Here is a 10,882-nt window from a genome sequence, read left to right on the forward strand (position 1 = left end):
TATTAAACAGCACCATACCCAGAGAAGAACCTGTTGAAATGCAAGTCACAAATAAAACTTTTTGTTATTTGTACAGGTAAGGGTCAGATCTTTCAGTCCTGCCCAAGTCGGTTATTTCCAGTGACATCATGCACTGCATGGTCTGACTTTCATTTACAGTTACCTATAGATACAATCATTTTGTTTTGAGTTCATAGATCATAAATGATCACTCTGCAGCTGTTTAAATTGCTATGTGTTGTGTTACTCAGCCACATAACTGGAAAAAAGTAACTTTAAGGCAGTCTTGATATTTACTTCTTTATTTTATCAGTCTAGTGTTTTCAGTATGTTTTTGTTCTGTATATTGAAGGTGACAGCAGAGGTTGGAAAACTTCTTGGTGAAGAAAAGGTGGATGCAATCTTGTGTGTAGCAGGAGGATGGGCTGGAGGCAGTGCCAAATCTAAATGTAAGCCTTTGGTACATGCATGCTGGTGAACACATGAACAAATCTGAGGGGAATCCTTAAAAATCATGGTAATAAAGCTATTTGGGATCATCTTGCTTCCTGAGTCTAGAAGAGGACATGAGCGTAAAAGTACAAAATAGCTCAGTCACGAGGCTTCTTAGCACTTCTGTGAGGTTTTTCCTATCTGTTAAATTTGCACAGCACTTAGATTCTCAGTAGTACTTCCTGATGGCACCATTTTTCATCAGAAGAATCTTGATGCACATTATGAAGCTCAGCGTTATTATCTGTGAACTAACTTTTGCCAAGGTTACCTGTGTCAGGCAAGGTCCGTAAGATGGTGGCTGGGTAGGAAGCATTGATGTTGTTTCCCGATTCGTTGCTTTATGCATAAAACCTCAGTTGCCTCCTGCAGTTCTCTGAGTTATTACTGTGCAATACAGCATTGGAAGGAGCTGTCTAATGACCAGAGATCGGAAAAAAGCCTTCTGTTTAAAAAAAATCTTTTAAACATGTAATATTCAGAATGAAATTTCCTACTTTACCCACTAGTGTAGAGATACAAGTTTAAAAAAAACAGCCTTGTTTTCTGTCTGGAGTAAATCTGGTAAAATGTGTCCTCTTCTTCCCCCCCTTCCAGTTTGGACATTACAGGGAAAGATTTCTTTTTAAAGAGAGGCAATATGGAAAGGCCATGTGTAAATCACAGAGTTATTTACGCTTCTTCCATATTGTGTTATGGAAATGGTTCTTTCTGAACACTAAAATCTTGGACATGGCTAGCTGTTGTTTTTCTTGTTTTCCCATGCAGATATTGATAGTAAAAAGCAATGGTGAGAGTTCAGGTTTTGCTGTCGTTTGAAGTTACTGGTGTATCTCCCCCAGTCAGCTGCCTTACTAGAGGCTGCACTCCAGTACGTAGCGGTACTGCAATGCGCACTCAGTACAGTGCAGGTGGATGCATCTTTAATATTCCATACCAGAATGATCAGACAGACAGACTGTGTCTTAGTTTAAGAAGTAATCTGGTGATACGAAATATTTTTTGTTCAACTCCTTTACCTCTTGGAGTCTTCTATCCGCATAGTAATGGAGCATAGCTCTTTTGCAGCCAGTGAGGAAGTTACAGAAAGAGACAGATTATGCTGCTACAGGGTGAGATGAAGCTAATGTGAGAGTTCTGAGATCCTCGACATAGATTTAGGCAACCCCTACAGAATTTTCAACAACTTGGAAAATCTTTGAACCATTAATGGAGAGCTAATGGAACGATCTTATGTGTGTTTGGCTTTTTTATTTCTGCTAGCAAGAAAGGTAATTGCCTGGAATATATGCTGTAAAGCTGGCATTAGGAGCCCAAATAGAAGGGAGGTAGAAGACATAAACTGATGTTTTACCCAATGTGGAAGTAGAAAGCATGTTTTCATAGTCCCATTGTATAGTGCTGTTGCACTCTGTGTGACAGTAAGGAAATGAGAGTTACAAGTCTTCTATCTTTTAGTTAACTTCACTAATTCTCTTCCTAATCAGCTTTATACAAAAACTGTGATCTGATGTGGAAGCAGAGCATCTGGACATCGACTATTTCCAGCCACCTAGCCACAAAGCATCTGAAAGAAGGCGGCCTCTTGACTTTGACAGGAGCTCAAGCTGCTTTATCTGGAACCCCAGGTAAAATGCAATGCATGATAACCACTGCAACATCAGCAGTTACAGCTGTCTGTTAGTCTGAGCATTCTTGTTTGTGAAGCAACAGCTTCACTCCCCGGTTTCTTGATGTCTAGTACAAATGGAAAATTGCTGCTCAAACACTTAAGGAAAGTGTAATTTTATAGGTAGCAATACTGAATCTCTTGAAGCTGCAGTGCTTCTTTTTGATAGAATCAGTATTTAAATAATATTTGACATGCATTGGTGAAATGTACTTGGCTAATATATAATACAGTAAAAAAAAGAGTTTGGAAAATAATGAATAGGAGCACACAGCAAGCTGCAAGTACAGTGCTTAAATAAAGTTAAATCTCCTATTTGTGTTCTGAAAGGCAGAGTCCTTAATTGCCCATTTTTTCTGTTGGTGATGACTCGGCTGATTCTGTTAACTATGCTCGTCCTGTTCGTGTTCTGATTCCAGTCTACCTTTGCTTCAGACACAGATAAGCATGTTGACCTTCATCTTTGCCCTCCACTAGCTATTTAATACAAACTTTATTGAATTTTTTTTTTCATCTTGTGTTGGTCTGCACAGAGGGAGAAAGCTGGGAGCAATTTAAAACAAAAAAAAGCACTGACACACAAGCCCACAGGCAGGGAGAGGAAAGTTTTTGAGACAAATACTCTTATTTCCCAATCTTTTATTAGTGTGACTTCAATAATATTTTGATGAGACATAGATACTACAATTTTAAAACATATAAAATTTATGAATATTCCTGAAAGCTGTGTGTAAAACTGTTTAGGAAAAATATGCTATATTTTCTAGTTAATGATTTATCTTCTATGTTTACAGCTGCATCTGTCATAGTCCGAAGATAAAAGGTTTTATTTTATGAGAATAAGCAGATGAATAATTTACTGTGTACTACTGACTGACCATATACAAATGAAAAAATGTGAACTCTTGCGAATTGTCATGTTTCTTGTTTGTGTGGTTCTGGGAGGTAGGGACCACAACACAGGAATCAAAGTGATTTGCTTTCATGTTTTGAACTAGCTGTTTTCAACAAGTCTGGATTTTTCTAAAAAACACAGCAGTGCTTTGGGCAAACACATGCAACTTATTAACATGAGGAAGAATTGGGAAAGAATTGTTACTCAATTTTTGTAAATATGACTTGTTAGGCTTGTTACTACCCGCTGTTATGGAAGGAGCAGTCTTCCTTGTTTGCTGTTAGTATAATATTTTTTTTTTTTCTTTTCCTCTGTGAAAATGTTGACTTGCATAATGGAAACTGAGGAATACTGAAAATTACATAAACGGTTACAGACATGGTCTGACAGTGATGGTTGTGAAATGTAGAAGCATGAAAAGGCTTAAGAAGACTTGGAATGTTTGGTTTAGACAAGACAAGAGGGAAATGTGATGGAGATGCAAATATTTTTAGCATAACAATAAAATAAGTTAGCTGCTGCTGGCCATGATTCCTCCTAATAAAAATGGATGTTATACAATATGTCTAACTGAATGTAATGGAAACGCATTTACAGCGCAAAATTACCTTTGTAACTTTAATACAAAATGCTTTTTAGGGAACATGGGAATGGGGTTGTGTAGTTGTATAGATGGGTAGAAAGGCATCCAGTTGTACTAGACAAAATACGTTTATGTTTTCTTACGTCCTTAACCTGTGTCTGGACTGCTTGGCAGATCGTCTGAGATGTCTCCCGGTATCTATAGCACCCTGATTGCCCAGATCTTTTGCCTGACCTGTGTGCCTTATGCTCTCGTTCCTGTTGCTCTTAGACTGCTAAATACTGTCCGCCTAGAAAGCAACAGTATTTAGGAAGAATTTTGCTTTACCTTCAGGTTATTTAGTAGTTTTCTACCATGAGGGGGTTTGCTTTTGTAGTTTTCTCCAAAGGGCCTGTCAGACTTGGGGTGCTGACCAAGTGAACTGCAGTTCTGGAGAGAAGTGAGCTGTATCTGTTTGGGTCAAAACCTGAAAATACCTTAGTCATGTGATTAAAATTAATGGATGATTAACTTTATTAAAGTCTATGAGCATCTTCACACTTACTCTATTAGATTTGTAAGGTTAGCCCTGTAGGCCTATCCTTCAGGGTACATTTGCGTACATTAACTAAATGTACTTAACTTGGTAAGCTGCTTATTTCTATAGTGCTGAGTAAACTGAGTTCTGTGATAGTTCCTGGATGTCTAGTAAGAGCTTTTTGGTTTTTCCCTTCTCCCTTTTTTCTCTTAGTGTGTATATTTTGATGTTTTAAAAGTTCGATTCTGTTCTGGCTGTGGTAAGCGGTCTTAATATTCATTAAACAATGTGAATTTCTGTCATACTACTGATGATATTGAGTGCTGTATTGATTGTGCTCTAATTTGCCTCTTTTTAATTGTTAGGAATGATTGGCTATGGCATGGCCAAAGGAGCAGTGCATCAGCTTTGTCAGAGTTTAGCTGGTGCCAGTAGTGGCTTGCCATCTGGTTCTGCTGCTGTTGCCATTTTACCGTAAGTGGTTGCATAGTTGCCTCTGCCTGTGTTGTTTTATTTAGTTGCTGCTGTAACCTAGAGTCATGTGGACATGCTTGCAATGTTCTGCTCACACTACACAAACAGCTGCCCAAACCTACTTAGAGTTCCACAGAGAATGGAGGCATCTTGAATGTATGAACAAAATGATGCACAAGTCACCCTAAAAAATGATTAAGTTCTCTTCCTTTCCTTTGCAAAACAGTAGTGAATGTTAGGATTAAAATTTGATCTGCTTTTAACAAGTTTAACCATAGACATGCATTAATGTGTGATTTTCTTTTTTTTTCATTTTTGCAATGTAGACAGAATTCCAAAAAAGAGATGAGCTCTTCAGCACAGTTTTAGACTTGACTATGTGATAATAGTAAAGCAAAAGATTAATTGACAATTTTTGACTTGGTTAAAGATGCTTCTTCATAAGGTTCTGCATATCAGTGCTTGATCAGTAAAATTAGGTTACTTTGAGGATCTGGGAAGATAAAAAGTTTAGCTTATATTTGCCTGTCACAGCTTTCTTTTCGATGAGGAAAACTAGTAAAAAGTGGATGACCTAGCAGGTCTTCACTATGTCAAAGTTTATTAATTCTGCTGCAAAAATTAAAAGTATTTTTCTTGCCAGGTCTTTACTTAAGACTAAGGAGTTCTGTATAGGGATTTGGAACACTACCTGAATTCTCCCTGCTCTGTATTCCTCATATACACGCTCTTATGCATACTTCTTCAGGTCAGAGAGCGACGGCATTAAAAATGTTTGTATAATTGACACTGCCTTCTACAGAGCTTTACAGACAGGCAGACACCAAGATTACTGGATTTTTGGGCATTCTGCACTTGCATAGTTCTCATGCAAAACTCTGTTCTTGAGTGAATTTTCAAGGGAGTAATGATACCTTGGATTGTCAACAGCATCTCAGTGGGGGAGTTGTGAAAAGTTCACCCCTCAGTAACATTGTATATAGTGTAAATATGTATCATCAAAGTCAAAACTTCCTATGCTTCTGCACTTAACCTCTGCATTGGCAGCTGGCGTGGGGCTGTTTGAAAGTATGGATGTAGCACAGATATGCTGTGCAGTACATGTGAACAAGCATATTAACTGCCATTCCCTGTCTGCATGAGAGACTGGAAGGGAGCTGTGGGCTAAATGATACCCCTAATGGGCTGTATGTCATCAGTGAGCCAGGAAGGTGAGGGGTTATAGATTGGAGCCTTTGATACGCATTAAAACTGATGGCTATATGCTGTTAACACATGTAGAGGATGCAAGGGAAATCCATACCACGTGGTATAAAAGTCAAGCACATGTTAGAGAAATGAATAGAAGCAGGTGGCACTCATCAGAAACATGATGTATGAATAAAAGGCTTATCTTTTTTAATCACAGTGTTACCTTAGATACACCGGCAAACAGGAAATCAATGCCTGATGCGGATTTCAGCTCCTGGACACCCTTAGACTTCATTGCTGAGTGAGTATCCATGTGATAACTGATAGTTCCTCACTGTCCCTTTTGCTGCTGTATCTTATTGCATGTTCTTTTTAAATGGCTGTCTTGGATTTGGGTGGGTTTTTTCCCTTCTGTAACGCCCTTGTTGTGTATTTTCCTAAATCACATTGGGTTTATTGCACAAGCTTCTTAACTGGAGAAAATTAGCCTGACTCCATCAATGTCAGCATCTCTACACCAGTTATTCCAACAAGGGAGATAGCCTTAAGTAGTTGGAAGCCAGAGAATCTCATAAAGCCTGTACCAGAGAATCTCATAAAGCCTGTAGACAAATTAAATTGGAGACAGCAGATGCAGGAGACAGTAGTCTGGCGTAAAGGTAAACTGCAAATAGGCATGTAAACGTTGGGATTTTTTTTTTCTTTTCAACACTTTACTGCCCAGTCTGTGGTGTGCTAATTCACCTCTCTCAGTTGGCAAAATTCCTGCTCTTGTTCAGAAAAATTTAGTCAAGAATTTTTGTTGTTTGCCATCCTCCACAAAGGCGTGTCCTGAATGATGTTGCAAAAAGCTGAAGCTTCAGCTGTATCTTATGTGACAGCAGGCTGAGATTACAAGGCTTACTGTTTCTCATACCTTTCAGTTAGAGAAGGTGCAGCGTAAGTACTGCTTTCTGCGACGTGATGGGGGGTAGGAAAGGTTCTGCTGAGGGTGAGCTGTCAAAAGGAAGAAAATCGGGACATGACTGTCTTGCCTCTGTGAGGAAAAACAAAGATGAATCTACATTTGTACATTGGAAAGGGCTTTACGCTCACAAATTTTTAAGGTCTCGTAGAACTGACACTGAAATTGCTTTTACCTGTGGCTAATTGTTCAGAGAATAGTTTAGTTCTGACATTGGATTTCCTTTTGTGTGATTTTCTTTTTTTTAAAGTTGGATGTCAGAGTGGGAAATGGTCTTTGTTGTGAGAAGCCTATGCAGCTGTTTGTGGCTCTTTAAAAGGGCCCCATCAATTGAATTTAGTTGACCTAAAAATGTTCAAAAAAAAATCTTTAATTTATTGTGCTCCAGAGATGGCTTAGCCAGATGTGGTTTTACAAATTTTTTTTTTTAATTTTTAAGTTTTTTTTTCCTTATGGGAGAATTAGTTTGACTGGTTTGTTTGGTTCTAATTCCCTAAACTTTAAATCCAGCTTTGAAAAATGAATATCTCACTGGCTGTGGAAGAAAAACATCCAATGTTGTTAAGTGTTGGTGACATCTTGGGAAGGATGCAGGAAATCTTTTCCTATATGGCACTTGAATTTTGTGCCCCGGAAGCCATTGTGTCAGATAACAGGATGTTCCAACATGGCAGTTGCTGTGTCTGCAGTAGTGGAAGGGTTGATGGACCTGAAAAATATACTGCACTTTCTGTATTACATTTTGACTAAGGAGTTTGTATTACATTTTGATAAGGAGTGTTCTGGTGTACTACTGAGAATGAGTCCATCTTATTCGGCACTGTTTTGCATGCCTTACGGCTTTCTGTGCTTCTGCCAAGACTGCTTTTGCAGTTAAATGTCTAAGTGTTACAATGGCCTGTTGGCAGAGTAATGGGTTTAGCAACTCTGTTTTAGGTCTAAGTCCATGTTTCTGCTATATACTATAAAGGCAATTTAAGAAGCCTCTCCTTCCCCTTTTCAAAAACTTGGAAAAAAGTTTCCACTTTGGTTGGCCATTTTGACGTTTTAAGCTTCTGGCCTTTTCCTTTTGAGATGTTCTGAACATCCTGTGTGTGCGCTGTAAAGCCCCACTGATTTCTTTGTGCCTCTGTCTGGTTCCAGTGATGGCATTGCTAGTTCACAACGTACATAGAAATCACTAGAGAGGGCAATAGGACAAGAAGGAGAAGTAATAGGATTTTATTTTGTGCTTCCCATCAATGCACCTGATTAGTAGTAGGTTGTTGGTTTTTCCTCCTCCTCCTACTCACCCTGTTTTATTCATCTATTTTAAAACAGAACCTTTTACGACTGGATAACGGGAAAGAATCGACCAAACTCAGGGAGTCTAATCCAGGTGATAACTACAGGAGGGAAGACTGAACTAATTGCAGCACATCTTTGATGTCAGTCACTTATGGTGGTGGAACTTGAGCAAAGGAGAATCTATGGGAAAATCTGTCTCCCAGTATAATTTGTATGGTTGTCTGTATCCAGTGATTGTCGTCATGTCATTAATGGAATCCAATTTCAAGTGATGCTTCTGTGCTGTCAGTCGTGAGCTATCAGCATTTGCTTATCAACAAGTATCAAGTATTTGTCTCTAAATGACGGTTGCAGGCTTTACAGTCTGTAGATGTCCTAATTCTGAGCATTATATGTTGATTTACCTGTTGTCTCTGAAATGGGAATTGTGCTTAATTGTATCATGTAATCACGTACATAATGGTTTGATTTTTTTTCTCAGTCAGTAAGTCTTTCTCGCAACTTACTGTGCATCTTTCAGTAGCCTGTCTGTCTTTTTCTGTCTGAGAATATAACGCCACCCCTGCATATTATGTTGGCTGTAATTATAGGAAACACTGCAGTCATATATAATGTCCTAGTCTTGTAACAGTTTTCTTGCGAGTGTTCCACTTGAGTTAATGGAACCATATAGAGATTACGCACTTGAGAAGGAGCTCCTAATTTGCCTTACAGTTTATAAGCTGCTATCGGGCCAGCAGTTGTAGGATGAAACAGTCATTCTGCCATATGATTAGTATGTCTTTGTGTTGGTCATGATGGTTCTTTACTTTTTTCAAAAAACAAAGTGCTATAAAGAAGTACTAGAAAAAGCACACATGGACTTCTATTTGAATATGGAACTTTTTGTGCTAAATAAATGTATATGGTTTTATGTACTGGCTGTCTCCATCACTGTAATCCAAATATCTGGGTAACATTTTAATCAGTTTAACTGAACTTGCAGTTCTGTTATGACAAAAGACTTAATTTTTTAACTTATTTCCTTCTGATCACGCTGCATAAAATGCATTTCTGTGGTAGAGGTGCAAGAGAGCTACTAGCCGTGCATAGAGGCAGGCCTTGAGCTGGAGTGAATGTTTTCTTTAGTCCAGCTACATTACACAGAAATACAGTTTGGTCACAGAGTGATGGTATTGTCTGTTCTGAGCATAGGTTTACATGGAACCAGTACTGTCAGGTTTTTTGGAACATCTTGAAAACAACTGAATAGGCAAAATTGTATGTACATTCTCTCCATGCACTTTTTTTAATTAACTTCAGGGTTGTGTTGGGGAAGGATTTGCTGCCATGAGTTGGGAAACCTTTCCCCTCTTCCCACTAGGAGAAGCTCACATGTCCCCATGTCAATTTTAATATGGTCATATGGCTGTGTGGTTGCCTCTTTTGGGACGACGGTCCCTTTACTCGTTTTGTTTTGCTGGATACAAAGGTGTAGAGGGGAATTTTTATGCCCTGTCAAGCCAGTCAAGAATTATCAATTCATGAAGCTGATTTTGGTTTTAAATGGAAGACTTGCAGCCATACTGTTTGACCAGCAATTTCTACAGGTGAAGAGTACAGACAAAAACTGCAAGGCACTGATAAGGAATGAAACACTGAGGTGTTATTCGATTATTATGGAAAAGGGAAGAGCTATTGTACTACAGGCTCACCTGATTTGAAGGCTTTCATTTGCCAAGCTAGCTGAATTTCCAAGTTGCTTTCAGGTTGCTGCCTTGTGTTGTCTTGCAAACACCTATTGAATTGTGTCTCTCAAGCTCCCTGAAGAGCAGATCAAACTTGAATAGTGAAGGGAATGCAGCTCTGTGTAAGACCACAGGGCCAAGGACCTAGCAGGCTGATGGCTCATGGATGCTTTTGCAGAACTTGCTGTGGCAGAAGATGGGACTAAGTAAAAAGGACTCAGGTGAGCAGAGAATCTCTTATTTGGTGAGGGTTACAGGGGCTTTTCAGGCATCTCTTGTAGATAATGCATACATACATGGACCTTCATGTTGTTATTAATAACCTGGTGAAAAAGGCAAATGGCTGGTCATTGGTCACGTGGATTTAAGTTGTGACCCTGAGATTATACAGGAGCAAAGTGGGAAATGATGTTTAAACTTTGGTAGAGGACAAAAGGTCAGAAGAAGACAATGAGGTGTGATCCACACATTTCAGAAGCTAGATTAATTCCTCCTTCTCCACTAGAAAGACCTGACGGTCCTGGTAGGAAAACCTAAGGCAAATCTGTGGTTCTGACCTAGATGCTTCAGGTATGTTCTTGCCAACGTCAACTAGAGATAGGGCCTCAAAAACAGGAGAGGCGTCTACACTATGCAAAGGAGAGGGTCGCTAAGCTTGTGGAGACCTAAACTGCTTGGTCATCTGCCTCCATGTCATATTGCGTGTGTGCATCCGCACAGGTCTAGCAGCAGAACACCTGTCGTAGGACAGTGGTGAATATAAAGCAGCGCCACCAGTTGCTCTGTGCTGCTGTATGGGCTCAGCTCTAGCTCCAGTGCCAATTCAGTGCCTCACAGGGGTCTGCTGTGCATCTCCTGACAACTGCCCTCACCCAGCTAATTGAATGAAAGACTATGGTTATTGTAAGACAGAGTAGCTGTATATAATCTCATGAGATGGAAGAAATCCATGTTGAATGGACTGTGAACATAGTAACAGGAACTTTGTCCTCAACTGAGCCTTCCTTCTTCCACTCTTGCTTGAAGGGGGAAGAATGCTAGAAAACATGAGCAACTTCTCTGTTCCATGGAAGGTGTCTACCC

At 39.3% G+C, this 10,882-nt stretch overlaps 1 protein-coding gene across 1 annotated transcript; it reads left to right on the forward strand.

Annotated features, from left to right (window-relative positions):
- Positions 1-352: 352 nt before the first annotated feature.
- On the forward strand, positions 353-8,485 carry QDPR (quinoid dihydropteridine reductase; the record flags this gene model as incomplete). Its single annotated transcript, XM_010295059.1, has 5 exons — positions 353-449; positions 1,980-2,120; positions 4,522-4,630; positions 6,039-6,122; positions 8,106-8,485. Coding segments are annotated over 5 exons (537 nt in total), but the record flags the coding sequence as incomplete, so codon positions are not given.
- Between the last annotated feature and the right edge of the window lie 2,397 nt (positions 8,486-10,882).

Source organism: Phaethon lepturus, unplaced genomic scaffold (genome assembly GCF_000687285.1).
Source record: "Phaethon lepturus isolate BGI_N335 unplaced genomic scaffold, ASM68728v1 scaffold19149, whole genome shotgun sequence".
Taxonomy (NCBI): domain Eukaryota; kingdom Metazoa; phylum Chordata; class Aves; order Phaethontiformes; family Phaethontidae; genus Phaethon; species Phaethon lepturus.